Source organism: Rhinoraja longicauda, chromosome 3, assembly GCF_053455715.1.
Source record: "Rhinoraja longicauda isolate Sanriku21f chromosome 3, sRhiLon1.1, whole genome shotgun sequence".
Lineage (NCBI taxonomy): Eukaryota > Metazoa > Chordata > Chondrichthyes > Rajiformes > Arhynchobatidae > Rhinoraja > Rhinoraja longicauda.
The window spans coordinates 40,953,844-40,971,911 of record NC_135955.1 but is presented as its reverse complement, the minus strand read 5'-3'; the positions used below and the strand labels follow the sequence as shown (position 1 = coordinate 40,971,911).

At 41.8% G+C, this 18,068-nt stretch overlaps 1 protein-coding gene across 4 annotated transcripts in view; it reads right to left on the bottom strand.

Moving 5' to 3' along the window:
• LOC144591950 (E3 ubiquitin-protein ligase RNF38) overlaps positions 1-18,068 on the bottom strand; it is a 129,831-nt gene that overhangs the window by 16,804 nt on the left and 94,959 nt on the right. For 3 of the 4 annotated variants that reach the window (XM_078396006.1, XM_078396007.1, XM_078396009.1), the window contains 2 exons: positions 17,559-17,720; positions 9,707-9,810 (listed from right to left, as the gene is read on the bottom strand). In XM_078396006.1, coding sequence (XP_078252132.1) covers positions 9,707-9,810; positions 17,559-17,720 — 266 coding nt within the window. The remainder of the gene's footprint in view (positions 1-9,706; positions 9,811-17,558; positions 17,721-18,068) is intronic. The other variant, XM_078396008.1, reaches the window with a different exon arrangement.

Below are 18,068 nucleotides of genomic sequence, written 5' to 3'. Positions count from 1 at the left end.
AGGGGCCTCATTGCCGTAATGTATATGAGATGAAAAAATGATTTGTATTGCAGCCAAATTTGCAAATTACTGATATAACCTTAAAGAATAGGAGGCGGCCATTTGGCCCATTGAGTCTGTGCCAGCACTCAAGCCACACACACACCAGTCCCATTCCCCATTTATCTTGAGGACCCTTCATCAGAACATTTTTTATTTCATTCTATCATAACAAAATGCTCATCTTGCTGAATCTGGCCCTCTTTGACTCTCTTAGTATTATGTTTGATAATCTATTATGCTTGGAAATAATTTTATATGTCATCAATTGCTTTGAGAGAGTAGAAAACAAAAAAAAGACAGCCCACCAACCACTTCTTGTTCAGTTCTGAGCAAAAGCCACTCAGCTAGCTAGCCTCATAAAAGCTCATCTCATTAAGATCAGAGAACATCTGCCAAAATTAAGAGAGATGTCAACAGAATAGACAAACAATCTGAAAAAAGTTATACTCACAAAATCAAACCTTTCAAAACTTTCAGCCAACTTCCTAAAAGCCCCTTTATCACCATGCCCGACCACCAGGTAGGACAAATCAATCAGAGGTGGCAGCACGGTCGATTTGGACCAGAACTGAGGAAGTTTTATGCCATTAGATCAAACCATGGGGAAAAGAAAAATCTACAAATAACATATAAAATATAACATAGAAATAATCTCCTTAGATGGAGAATTAGTGCACTTTCATAATGAAGATAACTTTAAAGCAGCAGAAGCTAGCAAGGAGCTTTGAAAGTACTCTGGACGAGAGACTTCAATGTCTTTTGTCAAAAGAGGCTGTGTGTTGTTATTGAAGGGCATGGCTGCAGGTCAAATCCATATCAGAATTATGCATGAGGATAACATCAACTTGATCCTTTCCTCACGAATCTATCTTTCCTAGATAACATTAGTACCGACAGGAGTTACCGCGTTGCAAACGTATGAACCCCAACTCCCATTATCACATCCTGTGCTTAAAGGATAGATTCAGAACCAATCATGTAACTCAAAACAGGGACCCATGAGGCACTTCAGGACAAGTGTGGCAAAAGAGTCATTTTCCAGCATAACGTTTAAACTCATGACTCAGCATATGCCACAATCTAATATCACATGAAAAAATAAATCTTGGTTTCTTTCAAACTGCAAAACAAAAGCATGCCATTTTATCAGTTTCAGTTCAGTTCAGTTCAGTTTATTGTCACGTGCACCGAGGTACAGTGAAAAGCTTTTGTTGTGTGCTAACCAGTCAGCAGCAAAACAAAACATGATTACAATCAAGCCATTTACAGTGAAAGAGACATGATAAGGGTATAACCTTTAGTGCAAGATAAAGCCAGCAAAGTTCGATCACGGATAGTTCGAGGGTCATTAATGAGGTAGATAGTAGTTCAGCACTGCTCTCTGGTTGTGGTAGGATGATTCAGTTGCTTGATAACAGCTGGGAAGAAACTGGCCCAGAATCAAGAGATGTATGTTTTCACACTTTTTTTCTGAAGGGAGAGAGAAGAGGTAGTGGCCAAGGTGCCACTCAACCTTGATTATGCTGCTGGCCTTGGCGAGGCAGCATGAGATATAAATGGAGTCAACAGAAGGGAGGTTGGTTTGTGTGATGGTCTGGGCTGTGTCCAAAATTCGCTGCAGTTTCTTGCGGTCTTGGATGGAGCTGTTCCCAACCAAGCTGTGATAAAATGCTTTCTATGGTGCATCTGTAGAAGTTGGTGAGAGTTGTAGGGGACATGCCAAACTTCCTAAGCCTTCTAAGGATGTATAGCCATCGGTGTACTTTCCTGGTCGTTGCTTCAATATGCGTGGTCCAGGAGAAGTTGTTGGTGATATTGACTCCTAGGAATTTGAAATTTTCAACCATCCCTACTTCGGTGCCATCAGTGCAAACTGTGGTATGTGTACCGCTTCGCTTCCTAAGGTCGATCACTATCTCCTTTGTTTTGCTGACATTGAAAAGTTGTTGACTCCACACTAGGACACGAGGTTCTCGATCTCCTTCCTGTAATCCTTCTCATCAATATTTGATATCCGCCAACAATGGTGGTGTCTTCTGCGAATTTGAAAATTAAATTAGATTTGTACATGGCTGCACAGTCGTGGGAGCACAAGGAGTAAAGAAGGAGGCTGAGAATGCATCCTTGTTGAGGATTATCGTGGAGGGTGATTTGTCCCCTATCCTCACTGATTGGGGTCTGTTGGTCAGGAAGTCGAGGATCCAGTTACATGTCCCCAGATCTCTCCATTTTATTAACTTGTATAATCTAAAGATCTGAACTGGTCTGGATTTCTGATTCATTAACCACAAATACCAGGTGACATGATGCTACTGATTTAAGGCTAGTTTGAAGCTAGATAAAGAGACTTGAAAATTCTCAATTGGATTTGTACATGGCTGCATAGTTGTGGGTGTACAAGGAGTAAAGAAGGGGGTTAAGAACACATCCCTTGCGGAGCACAAGTGTTGAGGATTATCGTAGAGAATGATTAATGCCCTATCCTCACTGATTGGGGTCTGTTGGTCAGGAAGTCGAGGATCCAGTTGCAGAGATGAATGCTGACACCAAATCGCCTGTCTGGTGATAAGCTTGGATGGTATAATGGTATTAAAGGCAGAGCTGTAGTCTATTAGCAGTACTAAGCATGCACCTAAAATCAGGATACCATGCATCCTAAACAGGTTATGCAGCATATTATAGAGAGAACCTTCACCAGAAACTGAACTGAAGCAGCTGCATTGATGGTATTGTTACCTGAAGATGTCAAGTCTAAATTCATCATATGTACAAGTATGGTGACTACAGGTACAGTGAAAAACTGGTTTGCAGAAGCATTAGACACACAGACTCAGGCAACATGCAAAAGACAAATTATACAAGATGATGGAAAGGAAAAGACTGCTGAAACAAGACATTAGTGCAAAACACAATTAGAAAAAACAAATCCAAGGTAGGGCAAAGGCTGGTCCATCGTGTTCTGTTACTGAAGTACTGATTTCAAATTGCATAGATCTGTATAGGAATCTGGTGATTGTAGGAAAATAGTTATTCCCGAACCTGGTTATGTGAGACTTCGGGGGTCCAATTGTAGCAAAAGGCGGCTTGGCCCGAGAAGGTGGGGATCCTTGATGACGGATCCTCTCTTGAGGCAGCACCTAATACAGATGTTTGCAATGTTAAGGAGCGCTGTGCCTGCGATGGACTGGCCAGCAAGCCCTGCCATAGTTAATCTGTGATTCCAGCTTGGTCTGGAATTGGCTCTTCGTTCTTGCAAGACCGACAGGAGGCTGGACATGGATTACCTTATACCACTCTGTTTCGCCAGTCTTAAACACCACAGATTTAGCCTTCAATAAATTACAAATCTTCTGGTTTATTTAGGGCTTCAGGTTGGGGAAGGTTCAGAATGTTTGTGGGTACACATACATCCACACATTTCTTTATGAAGTCAGCGAAAACAATAAAATATTAATCAGATTCCTCTGTTGAATCCCTGAACATGGCCAATTCCACTGATTTGTAGCAGTCATGGAACCATTCTTATGCCTCCCCTGACACACCGAGACCCTCCAGCAGATAATGCACCTCTTTACTCCGCTTTTTCACTACCGCATGGTACTTTAAGAAAGGGGAATATTCCACTTGTCTGAATAGATGTTGCTCCAATAACATAAAAGCACAATACTAGACTGTTTCAAAAACATCCCATTCACCATCTTAAATGGTTCAGTCCCTCAACTCTGTTTGACTTACGAAATGCAATGTTTTGCTATGACTTCTTTGACAGCATCTCCCAGATCCATGGCTTCATCACATCACAAACAGATGGAGACAAAGCTTTTATGAATATTGTGAAACACAAGCTTAATTCCTGTTTCCTCAACTAGACTTGGCAAAGTGTTGTAGATCTTCATTGTTGCTAGATCAAAATCCCGGGACTACTTACCAAATGTTCAGAAGTATATAGAAAATAGGAGGAGGATTAGGTCATTCAGTCTTCAGGGACTGCTCCGCCATTCAGTATGACACGGCAAAACATCATCCACTTCAGTATCCTGTTCTCACCTTCACCCCAAATCCTTTGATTCCTTCAGTATAAGAACATTTTTTCCAAGTAGACTAGTTATAGCTCAGGAGGGAGCCATTTAGCCCATCATGTTTGGCTCTCCGTTATAGCAATTTTCAGCAATTCCAGCCTCTTCTTCAGATCCTTGCAAGTTATTCCTCAGCATATATTTATCCAATTTACTCTTGAAGACTATGATGGAACCTGCTTCCACACATGCTGGCAATGTATATGCATCCTATAGAAAGGACAGGCAAGTGGGCAGAGGAGGTGGGGTAGCTCTGTTGGTGAGGGACGAAATTCAGTCCCTTGTGAGGGGTGACATAGGGGCTGACGAGGTAGAGTCACTGTGGATAGAGTTGAAGAATTATAAAGATAAGAAGACACTAATTGGAGTTATCTACAGACCCCCAAATAGTAGCCTGGATGTAGGGTGTAAGTTGCAGCAGGTGTTATAACTGGCATGTAACAAAGCTAATGCCACTGTGGTGATGGGGGATTTCAATATGCAGGTAGACTGGGAAAATCATGTTGGTTCTGGACCCCAAGAAAGAGAGTTTGTAGAGTGCCTCCGAGATGGATTCTTAGAGCAGCTTGTACTGGAGCCTACCAGAGAAAAGGCAATTCTGGATTTAGTGTTGTCCAATGAACTAGATTTGATAAGAGAACTCGAGGTAAAGGAACCGCTTGGAGGTAGTGATCATAATATGATTAGTTTTAATCTGCAATTTGAGAGGGAGAAAGTTAAATCGGAAGTGTCAGTGTTGCAGTTGAACAAAGGGGACTATGAAGGCATGAGAGGGGAGCTGGCCAAGGTCGACTGGAAAGGGATCCTAGCAGGAATGACAGTGGAACAGCAATGGCAGGAATTTCTGGGCATAATCCGGAAGATGCAGGATCATTTCATTCCAAAGCGGAAGAAAGATTCTAAGGGGAGTAGGAGGCAACCGTGGCTGACAAGAGAAGTTAAGGATAGAATAAAACTAAAAGAAAAGATGTATAACACAGCAAAGAGTAGCAGGAAGCCAGAGGATTGGGAAACTTTCAAAGGACAACAAAAGGTAACAAAACGGGCAATATGGGCTGAAAAGATGAAGTACGAGGGGAAGCTGGCCAAGAATATAAAGGACAGTAAAAGCTTCTTTAGATATGTTAATAATAATAATAATAATATATTCCTTTATTCGTCCCTCACCGGGGAAAGTTAAGAAAAAAAGATTAGCAAAGACAAATGTGGGTCCCTTGAAGGCAGACAAGGGTGAAATTATTATGGGTAACAAGGAAATGGCAGAAGAGTTGAACAGGTATTCGGATCTGTCTTCACCGAGGAAGACACAAACAATATCCCAGATGTACTAGAGGCAGAGGATCTAGGGGGATAGAGGAATTGAAAGAAATTTGCATTAGGCGAGAAATAGTATTGGGTAGACTGATGGGACTGAAGGTTGATAAATCCCCAGGGCCTGACAGTCTGCATCCCAGGGTACTCAGGGAGGTGGCTCTAGAAATAGCGGACGCATTGGTGATCATTTTCCAATGCTCAATAGATTCAGGATCAGTTTCTGCGGATTGGAGGATAGGTAATGTTATCCCACTTTTCAAGAAAGGAGCGAGAGAGAGAAAACGGGGAATTACAGACCAGTTAGCCTGACATCGGTGGTGGGGAAGATGCTGGAGTCAATTATTAAAGAGGTAATAACGGTGCATTTGGATAGCAGTACAAGGATAAGTCCAAGTCAACATGGATTTATGAAAGGGAAATCATGCTTAACTACTGTTCTGGAATTTTTTGAGGATGTGACAAGTAAAATGGATGAAGGGGAGCCAGTGGATGTAGTGTATCTAGACTTTCATAAAGCCTTTGATAAGTTCCCACACGGGAGATTGTTGAGCAAAATTACAGCACATGGTATTGGGGGTAGGGTGTTGACATGGAAACAAAGAGTAGGAGTAAACTGGTCCTTTTCAGAATGGCAGGCAGTGGGTGAGTGGTGCCGCAAGGCTCGGTGTTGGAGCAGCAACTATTTACAATATATATTAATGATTTGGATAAAGGAATTAGAAGTAACACTAGCAAGTTTGCAAATGACACAAAGCTGGGTGGCAGTGTGAACTGCGAAGAGGATGTTAGGAGGTTGCAGGGTGACCTGGACAGGTTGAGTGAGTGGGCAGATGCATTGCAGATGCAGTATAATGTAGATAAATGCGAGGTTATCCACTTTGGCAGTAAAAACAAGGAGGCAGATTATTATCTCAATGGTGTCAGTTTAGGTAAGGGGGAAGTGCAGCGAGACCTGGGTGTCCTTGTACACCAGCCACTGAAAGTTGGCATGCAGGTACAGCAGGCAGTGAAGAAAGCTAATGGCATGTTGGCCTTCATAACGAGTGGATTTCAGTATAGGAGTAAAGAGGTTCTTCTGCAGTTGTATAGGGCCCTGGTAAGACCACATCTGGAGTATTGTGTACAGTTTTGGTCTCTTAATTTGAGGAAGGACATCCTTGTAATTGTGGCAGTGCAGCGTAGGTTCACGAGATTGATCCCTGGGATGGCGGGACTGTCATATGTGGAAAGATTGAAAAGACTAGGCTTGTATTCACTGGAGTTTAGAAGGATAAGAGGGGACCTTATACAGTCATATAAAATTATAAAGGGACTGGACAAGCTAGATGCAGGAAAAATTTTCCCAATGTTGGGGGAAGTCCAGAACCAGGGGCCACAGTCTTAGAATAAAGGGGAGGCCATTTAAAACTGAGGTGGGAAGGAACTTTTTCACCCAGAGAGTTGAGAGTTGTGAATTTGTGGAATTCTCTGCCGCAGAGGGCAGTGGAGGCCAAATCACGGGATGAGTTTAAGAGAGTGAGATAGAGCTCTGGGGGCTAGTGGAATCAAGGGATATGGGGAGAAATTGGGCACAGGTTACTGATTGTGGATGATCAGCCAATGAATGGCGGTGCTGGTTTGAAGGGCCGAATGGCCTCCTCCTGCATCTATTTTCTTTGTTTCTATGTATTCTAACCACTTGATACTTTCTTTTGGAATATGCTGAACGACTTGGCCTCCACTGTCTTCTGTGATAAGAATTTCAAAAGTTCACTATGCTCTGAAAGAAGAAATTGTTCTTGATCTCTGCTCTAAATTGCATACTCCATACCCTGAAGTTGTGACTGACACCCACTCTCTCCTCCCCGAACCATGGTTCTGCACTGTCAAAAATATGACTGTTCGAATATTATAGGTTTTTAGTAGATGTTGCCGCATTCTTCTTACGATTAATATTGGTCCAATTGACGTAATTGTTCCATATATGACAATCTTGACATCCTAGGAATTAATCTGGATAAATAGACATCCTTGCGCACCTTCCATAGCAAGATGATCTTTTCTCAGAGACCAAAACTGCATACAAAGTTCCAGATGAGGTCTCACCTGTATTAGCTTAATCAGCTGTAGTCAGACATTCTCACTTTAGTATAACTCAGGCCCTATCACCGATAACTGTAGGATTTGATCTACCATCCCACCCACCCATTTATTTCAGTTCTCTGCTTACTGTCATTTAACAATTTTCTACACATGCTAAAGTATGTGCTTTAATTTTATATACTAACTTCTTAACTATGGCCTTCAAAGGCCATCGCAAAGTCCAAAAGCATCTTATCCACTGGTTCTCCCTTAGGTACATTCTCAAAAAAGGTCTAGCAAATTGCGAAGCATGATTTCTTGACCATAAACTCATGCTGACTTTATCCAATTAAGTTAATGTTTTCCTGTTATTACACTTTTATAATAAAAACGATCATTTTCTCTACCACTGAAATTAAGACTTTCACCAGTATGTAATTTCATTTGTCTCCACCCTTTTTTAAAATAGTGGAGATATAATTGCCACATAATAGTGTAAATAATGTTGTAAAATGAGTACTATTGCGTCTACTTGTAGGATCACTTTCTTCAGTTTGTGTAAGAAGGAACTGCAGATGCTGGTTTACACGGAAGATAGGCACAAAATGCTGGAGTAACTCAGTGGGACAGGCAGCATCTCTGGAGAGAAGGAATGGGTGACGTTTCGGGCAGAGGCCCTTCTCCCTTCTCTCCAGAGATGTTACCCGCTGAGTTATTCCAGCATTTTGTGACTTTCTTTAGAAACACAGAACATAGAAAAATAGGTGCAGGAGTAGCCCATTCGGCCCTTCGAGCCAGCACCGCCATTCAATATGGTCATGGCTGATCATCTAAAATCAGTACCCCGTTCCTGCTTTTTTCCAAAATCCCTTGATTCCTTTAACCCTCAGAGCTAAATCTAATTTTAGTAAATACTAAATTTAGTATTCTGGGATGTAGACTACCAGGCCCTGCAGATATGTTAGCTTTTGCTCCTAATTTCCAAACATTATTTCTTTACTATTTTATTCTTTCAGTTCCCACATTTCTCTAGATTGAATGATTGAACTGATTGATTGATGTAATGCCTCACCATTATGGCACCATGCCTTAAGATCTGCCTTTATTATGTTATTAGCTCTCAAAGCTTTTCGGTGTGCTGTAGCTTCATTTAACTCTCAGCCTTATTCTCAGTCGTCCACTTTTGCTTCTTCCTTTTATATTTCATTTTGTTTCCTATTTTCCAAGCTTTTATATTTGTTCCTCATCTCCTGGCATTCTAGTTTAAACCCTTTAACAGCGCAGATTAACACCAAGCCCTTCTTCCCTATCCTCTCACCTTCCCGGCCCCCAGGATATTAGTCCCTATCCTGCTCGGGTGCAATTCATCCAGTTTGTATTGGTCCTGCTTTCCTCAAAACATATCCCAATGTTCCAGGGATCTGAATTCCTCCATCCCACCACATGCACGGCAGCCATATATTCATGTTATTTTCCTATTCCTCCTATCTATATTTTAGCTAGCATGTGGATGTTCACGAGCATTCTGAAAATGACTACCTCTAAGGCGGTGCATCACCACAAGGATTTTCCACTGCTGTCTTATTATATGGAAATCATGGATAGCCAATAACTCGTTACCTTCTCTGAAGTGGCCACATGCCAAAGAATATATTAAAAACACATTTTGCGAATTTAACATGGGCTCATCAGAATTTTCCAATATTTGAATCAACTCAGCAAGGGGAGTTGCAGTTTTCACTCAGTTTGTTAAATGATCCCATTGCAAGTCTTTTGCACATTTTATGCTCAGTCCTACATTTGTAATGGAATGTTATTGACCTGAAACATCATATCCACAGATGCGGGCTGAGCATTTCCAGCACTGAGTTGAATTTTGTAAAGTTCCAATGCTGATAGAAACAACATTTATTTTGATTTTCTTCTCTTTGTTCAGTTAGTGAGCAGAAAATGAAGTAAATACAAAAAAATAATCTCAACATTGGAAACTGGTAAACCACAACTTTTATCACAATTGATCAAAATTCCCTGCTCAGCATTCCTGTACTTTTTTGAATATCTACATCCCCCATTCTGCAGAGCTGGCAGATTGTACATTCACCCAGTTACTTGGTTAAGCCACTGAATGACTAGGGTGCAAAACTTTCCAAACATTTCATAGGAAATAAATACTTAACTATCATAATACAGTTGAAGGTACTAAACTCACGTACAGGAAATATGGCAAGAAGCTGGGATGATATGGTGGAGGTGGTAAGGGTTGCTGTGAGCGATATCTGCGTCCTGGCAGTCTTCGAGGCATGAAATGAGGATACGGCTGTTTGGGAGCAATAACAGACAACAGTAAACATAAACTGCAGTCAAAATTTGCTCTTAATATCATCCATAAATTTGCTCAACTTCTCAATGAAACAAGAAACTTGATGGTTAATTATCATCAATAAAGAACACTTACTGGAAATCAAGTTTTCAAAATAATCAGATTTATAAGACCCTTCTGCAGGGCTTCATGCCACCTCTAAGCATGCTGAAAGCAGCCAGTGAATGGACTGAGGCATCTGAGTTGTCCCTGTTGGTACATTTTGTGAAGTAAAATCACACCAGAACAGCAAGTCCATATGCAACAGTCGAGATAGTATTTACCTTTCTATTGACATTTACTTATTTCTTGTTTTAGAATTATTATCTATAATGTAATAAAAGCCATTATCGAATTGCTCTCTCAAAATAACTACAACCACTTGCATAAATGTAACAAAAGTCCTTGAAGAGAAAGTTGGTGGTGCAGAACATTACATTCATCAGCAAGACACACGTTAAGTTTATATTGAATTAATCATAGTTTCTTTGGGGATATTTTTTATATAATTCATATATGATAAATTAACTCCTCAATTTCCAAATCAAAACAAATTTGGCAATTTCAAAATTGAAGAAATTAACTACAAGTCATCAGCTAAATTGATTTTCTTTAAAACATTTTAATTCCAACCCGAACACTACTTTATCTTCTTTCTCCAACTCCACCTCATGATCAGTAGCCAAATATTGAGTCTGAAGAAGAATCTCGACCTGAAACGTCACCCATTCTTTCTCTCCAGAGATGTTGCCTGTCCCGCTGAGTTACTCCAGCTTTTTGTGTCTATTATTGATTCTTTAACATGGGATAAATCCCCTAAAGTGCCCCGTATGTAAAAAAATCATTCTGGTACACACAACAAAGAAAGTGAAATCTGTGCTTTCTGTCTAATTGAGATTCTGGCAAATCAGAGATGGTCCTGGTATTCTGCTGTGTTTCCATGAGGAGCCCAACGGTTGAACGACAAATCTGAAGCATTTGCAATCTTTTGCATAGATGACCAACCACGGCCATTCCTATGAGCTCCACCATAACATAAACTAATTCAATCAATTTCATTCATTCCATGTGATATTAAGAAACAGCTTTCTAGTCTCAAAGATGGTGGGACAAAAGAATACAAGAAGAATTGGCAAGTGTAAGCGAGTAGGCTCCTCAAGCCTATTCCGCTATTTAATGAAATCATGTTTGATCTGATAGTAACCTCATTTCCACATTCTCATCTACTTGCAGTAGTCTTTCACACCTTACTTACTCATACTTATCTATCCATCTATCTATCCATCCATCTTCATCTTAAAAATATTCAAAGACTTTGCTTGCACAGTCCTAGCAGAGAAATCTGTGTTCCTCCCAAAATCTGGCCTCGTATTTGAAGAAATGGGTAACCTATTATTTTTAAAACGTAGTCCCGATTTTCAGGTTCTCCCATGAGAGAAAACATCATCTTCATATCCACTCAATCTAGTAAATCTTCTTTAAGTTGCTTCCACCACCTTGACATCCTTCATTGAATACATAATATTCCAGATGTGGTCTCTCCAATGTTCAGTACATCTGAAGCATGACTCTTTTTTGGATTCAATTCCCTTAGCAATGAATAGTAATATTCTGCTTAAGCTTTACTAATAACTTGTTGCACCTGTGTACTAGTCTCTTGCAAATTATATTCATGGGTACATTGATAGATCTCTTCAAATGCACGTTGAATGCAAGTAACATTGTTATACTTTGCATCCATTTTGCTTTAGATTTTTTGCCTTCTGTATTGGAAGTCACTTGTGACAAAACTGTAGCCTCGTGACCCAAAGCACTTTAATGGTCTTACAACCTGGCTACGTTTTACTATTATACCAAGGGTAAAAACATTTCTCACTGAATTAGCAAAGGGTTATCTATATTTTAATTTTGTATTTTCTATATTCGAGTGCAGTAAGGCCACAATGAAAAAAACATTTTTAATAATTACAGAGAAATGTGAGGTGTTACATTTTGGGAAGTCTAACATGGTCAGGGCCGACACAGTGAATGGTCGGGCTCTGCGGAGTGTTGAGGAGCAGAGGGATCTAGGAGTGCAGGTGCATAGTTTACAGGTGGATAGGGTAGTCAAATAGGCTTTTGAAACATTGGCCTTCATCAGTCAAAGAGTATTGAGTATAGAAGTTGGGAGGTCATGTTTTAGTTGTATAAGATGTTGGAGAGGCCGCATTTAGAGTACTGTGTTCCGTTCTGGGCACCATGTTATAGGAAAGATGTTGTCAAGCTGGAAAGGGTACAGAGAAGATTTACAAGAATGTTGCCAGGACTAGAGGGTCTGAGCTACAGGGAGAGGTTGACTAGACTGGGACTCTATTCCTTGGAACGCAGGAGGATGATTAAGGGTGATCTTATAGAGGTGTATAAACTCATGAGAGGAATAGTTTGGGTAGATGCACAGAGTCTCTTGCCGAGAGAAGGGGAATCGAGGACCAGAGAACATAGGTTAAGGGTTTAAGTTGAAGGGGAGAAGATTTAATAGAAATCTGAGAGGTAACTTTTTCACACAAAGGGTGGTGGGAACAAGTTGCCAGAGGAGGTAGTTGAGGCAGGGACTATCCCAACATTTAAGAAACAGTTAGACAGGTACATGGATAGGACAGGTTTGGAGGGATATGGACCAACATGGGCAGGTGGGACGAGTAACTGGGAAATGTTGGCTGGTGTGGGCAAGTTGGGCCGAAGGGCCTGTTTCCACACAGTTTTAATCTATTAAAGTATTAAATTCTAGTTAACACAGCTATGGGCATACCATAGCCATTCAAGTTACTATCTCACAGTGCCAGTGATTTGTGTTCTACGTTGACTTCTAGCACTGTGTGGAGTTTGCACTTTCTTCATGTGGCAATATGGGATTCCTTCAAGAGCTCCCGTTTCCTCTCGCATCCCAAAGATAGATAGGTCAATTGGCCACTGTAAACTGCCCCTAGTATGTTGATAAAGGGCCTGTCCCACTTAGGCGATTTTTTAGGTGACTGCCGGCGACTGTCAAAAGTCGTAGCAGATCGCCAAAACAATTAACCCTACGACAATGTCCACGACAAGCTAAGACAACCTACCACATAGGCGAGGGCAAGCTGACGACAACCAGCGACTCAGTCTTCGCTACCTAGGACGTCCACTACGACAGGGACCATGGCAAGCAAGACAACCAACGAAAACCTGCACTTATGTGGAGGTGTTACAAGCACAACTCACACGTGAACAAACCGACAGCAAGGTCCGTCCAGTGAAATTTCTAGGTATATTTTGCATTCGTGTGAAGTGTCCGTTTAAAAAAAAGATTTTGGCATGCAGTTATCCATCGTTCATAGGAATATATTGTTTTTGAATAAAGTTGATTTTGGTGATTATTTAAAAAATAGGTGTCGGAATTTATTGAATTTGTAAGTGCTTTATCATAACATCTCATTCAAAGATTCTAGTCGCATTCATTTTGACCATTAAAATCAAACGCTGACACACGCGCTGCGCTATGAGAACACTTTTCATTCATTCATTTAGATCAACGAGGCAAACACATACACAGGCATATCACTACGTTTATTAAAGGCCAAACTCACACATAGACAGACACTACTAACACAAAGATAAACTGAGTTTTACTGCTATGCTGTTTGTAGGAGGTATGCACACCTGACCATAAGGACAGCAAGGTCCAGCCAGACCATTTCACACATCACTGTCCTTTATGGTCAGGTGTGCATACCCCCTACAAACAATAGGTGGAGACAGGATATAGGTGGAGACAGGAAGGATATAGGTGGAGACAGGAAGACAGTGGGAGAACTGGGAAGGGGGAGGGGAAGAGAGGGACAGAGGAGCTATCTAAAGTTAGAAACATCAATGTTCATATCGCTGGGCTGTAAGCTGCCCAAGCGAAATATGAGGTGCTGTTCCTTCACTTTGTGGTGGGCCTCACTATGACACTGGAGGAGGCCCATGACAGAAAGGTCAGGCTGGGAGTGGGAGGGGGAGTTGAAGTGCTCAGCCACCGGGAGATCAGGTTGGTTAAGGCGGATTGAGCGAAGGGGTTGAGCGAAACGATCGCCGAGCCTGCGTTTGGTCTCGCCGATGTAGAGAAGTTGACATCTGGAACAGCGGATACAATAGATGAGGTTGGAGGTGCAGGTGAACCTCTGCCTCACCTGGAAAGACTGTTTGGGTCCTTGGATGGAGTCGAGGGGGGAGGGACAGGTGTTGCATCTCCTGCGGTTGCAGGGGAAAGTGCCTGGGGAAGGGGTGGTTTGGTTAGGAAGGGACGAGTGGACCAGGGAAATACGGAGGGAACGGTCTCTGCGGAAAGCAGAAAGGGGAGGAGATGGGAAGATGTGGCCAGTAGTGGGATCCCGTTGGAAGTGACAGAAATGTTGGAGGATAATTTGTTGTATATGCTGGCTGATGGGGTGGAAGGTGAGGACAAGGGGGACTCTATCTTTGTTACGAATGGGGGGAGGGGGAGCAAGAGCAGAGCTGCGGGATATCGAAGAGGCCCTAGTGAGAGCCTCATCTATAATGGAAGAGGCGAAGCCCCATTTCTTAAATGAGGACATCTCTGATGCCCTCGTGTGAAACACCTCATCCTGGGCGCAGATGCGGCATAGACGGAGGAATTGGGAGTAGGGGATAGACATTTTGCAGGAGACAGGGTGGGAAAAAGTATAGTCAAGATAGCTGTGGGAGTCAGTGGTCAAGATAGCCTTGGGAGTCAGAGTCAGGGAGACAGAAAGCAAAGAATGGGGATAAATGGGTCCCTTTCAGAATGACAGGCAGTAACTAGTGGGGTACCGCAAGGCTCGGTGCTGGGACCGCAGCTATTTACAATATACATTAATGACTTGGATGAAGGGATTAAAAGTACCATTAGCAAATTTGCAGATGATACAAAGCTGTGAACTGTGAGGAAGATGCTATGAGGTTGCAGAGTGACTTGGACAGGTTGTGTGGGTGGGCGGATGCATGGCAGATGCAGTTTAATGTGGATAAGTGTGAGGTTATCCACTTTGGTGGTAAGAATAGGAAGGCAGAGTATTATCTGAATGGTGTCAAGTTAGGAAAAGGGGACGAGATCTGGGTGTCCTAGTGTATCACTGAAAGGAAGCATGCAGGTACAGCAGGCAGTGAAGAAAGCCAATGGAATGTTGGCCTTCATAACAAGAGGAGTTGAGTATAGGAGCAAAGAGGTTCTTCTGCAGTTGTACAGGGCCCTAGTGATATCGCACCGGGAGTACTGTGTGCAGTTTTGGTCTCCAAATTTGAGGAAGAATATTCTTGCTATTGAGGGCGTGCAGCGTAGGTTTACTAGGTTAATTCCCAGAATGGCGGGACTGTCATATGTTGAAAGACTGGAGCGACTAGGCATGTATACACTGGAATTTAGAAGGATGAGAGGAAATCTTATCGAAACGTATAAGATTATTAAGGGGTTGGACATGTTAGAGGCAGGAAACATGTTCCCAATGTTGGGGGAGTCCAGAACAAGTCAAGTCAATTTTATTTGTATAGCACATTTAAAAACAACCCACGTTGACCAAAGTGCTGTACATCTGATTAGGTACTAAGGAAAAAAAAGAAACATACAGTAGCACGCAAACAGTTCACAGCGCCTCCTCAATGAGCCTCAAACGCTAGGGAGTAGAAATAGGTTTTGAGCCTGGACTTAAAGGAGTCGATGGAAGGGGCAGTTCTGATGGGAAGAGGGATGCTGTTCCACAGTCTAGGAGTTGCAACCGCAAAAGCGCGGTCACCCCTGAGCTTAAGCCTAGACCGCGGGATAGTGAGTAGCCCCAAGTTGGCCGACCTGAGGGACCTGGAGTTAGAGAGGGGGGTTAGAAGATTTTTGATGTAGGGGGGGAATGTCCATTTAGGGCTTTATACGTGAATAGGAGGAGCTTGAAGTTGATTCTGTACCGTACAGGGAGCCAGTGGAGAGAGGCCAGAATCGGGGTGATGTGGTCCCTTTTACGGGTACCCGTCAGGAGTCTAGCTGCGGCGTTTTGGACCAGTTGCAGGCGGGACAGGGAAGATTGGCTGATCCCAGTGTATAGGGAGTTGCAGTAGTCTAGGCGGGAGGAAATGAAAGCGTGAATGATTTTTTCTGTGTCGTCGAATTGGAGGAAAGGTTTGATTTTAGCTATGGTTCGAAGTTGGAAGAAGCTGGCTTTTACCACAGCGTTGACTTGTAGAACAAGGAGCCACAGTTTAAAAATAAGGGGTAGGCCATTTAGAACTGAGATGAGGAAAAACTTTTTCAGTCAGAGAGTTGTGAATCTGTGGAATTCTCTGCCTCAGAAGGCTGTGGAGGCCAATTCTCTGAATGCATTCAAGAGAGAGCTAGATAGTGCTCTTAAGGATAGCGGAGTCAGGGGGTATGGGGAGAAGGCAGGAATGGGGTACTGATTGATAATGATCAACCATGATCACATTGAATGGCGGTGCTGGCTCGAAGGGCCGAATGGCCTCCTCCTGTCTATTGTCTATAAGATAGCTGTGGGAGTCAATGGGGGGAGCCAGGAATGAGTAGGTTAACCTATGATGAGCGTTTGTTGGCACTGGGCCTGTACTCGCTGGAGTTTAGAAGAATGAGGGGGTGGGGGTCCCACATTCAAACATACAGAATAGTGAAAGACTTGGATAGAGTGGATGTGGAGGATATTTCCACTCGTGGTAGAGATTAGAGGTCATAGAATTAAAGAATTAAAGGACATTCTTATAGGAAGGAGATGAGGAGAAATTTCTTTGGTCAAAGGGCGGTGAATCTGTGGAATTCTGTACCGCAAAAGGATGTGGAGGCCAAGTCAGTGGATATTTTTGAGGCAGAGATAGATAGATTCTTGATTAGTACAGGTGTCAAGGGGTTCTGGGGAGAAGGCAGGAGAATGGGGTTAGGAAGGAGAGAAAAATCAACCATGATTGAATGGCGTAGACTTGATGGGCCGAATGGCCTAATTCTACTCCTATTCCTTATGACAGTAGGTATAGCATTTCAGGTTAATTATTTTTCATCAAAATCAATGCTTCTGGCATTTTCTATTTCAGTCTTTTGTATTTTTGTATGCAAAATGTAGCTTGAAATTTAGCAAGTTTAATAGCTTTTGAAAGTAGAAGCTTCTGTGTGCATGCCAAATCAGTGGACTAATTACTAGTAAAATTAACATTGCATAAATTGACATAAAATTTACAAGCCTAACTAATTTGAGAAAAATTGGTTCTAAATAAAATGTAACGTAAAAGTCCTTTGATACTTTACTTTTGAATATTAAAAAGCGTCAAAGCCACATAACTAATGAAGTCTCTCATTATGTACAATTCAATGTCCTTCAAATATATTTATACAGTGCCAAAACTAATTTAGTCTTTAAGTTCTTTAGTTGCAAGCAAATCTCACCAATTCTTGTGCATGATTCTATAATCCAAAGCCTATAATTAGTTCAATTAAAGCACTTGTCTAGCCTCACGACATCCTCCAGTGATTTCTTTGTCAAATCAATTCAAGTCACAAGTTAGAATAAACTATAGCATTTGGTACTTGAAAATATATTGAATCAAGGACAATCTTGGAACTCAATACCATGTTCTTAATCTTCGTTGCTTTGGACAATTCCATTCCACCCTCCAGCAATACTCTATCACCTAGTGTTAGATGGAATAAAGAAACCTTTGGTACTCACAACTCCAAACGGCAGCTCTTGGTGAAGAGAGTCATGTGGCAGGAACTGGAGCGGTGCAGATGGAGGCAGGGTAGGTGGGTGCGGTGACGGAGGATAAGTGAAACCACTGACAGGAAGATGTTCTCCCAATAACTCCACTTCATTTTCTATCCTTTGTAAAGGCTAACAAGAGATAGGTAAAAATTATTAGACATGATTTTCTTGGTTATGATCAGTCAGAAAGATCTTTTGCCTATTTTAAAGCTTTTGGAAGTTATTTCAGATTATTTTGGTAATTTTTAAATATTTCAAGGTTTGCCAATTTGAGGAAAATACATTTGCTCATTTGAATGTATTTGAATACCCAAGCTTCCAGAATTTTTGACAAACTTATTTTTGCAACTTGTTTTTCTTCTTATGTCCAGATATGCCTAGCAACATCTAAGTTATCACCTCTTTCTCCAGGTCAAACTGGGTGGGGACAGACGACAGATAGATAGAACTGCACCAAACAAAATCTATTGTATTTTA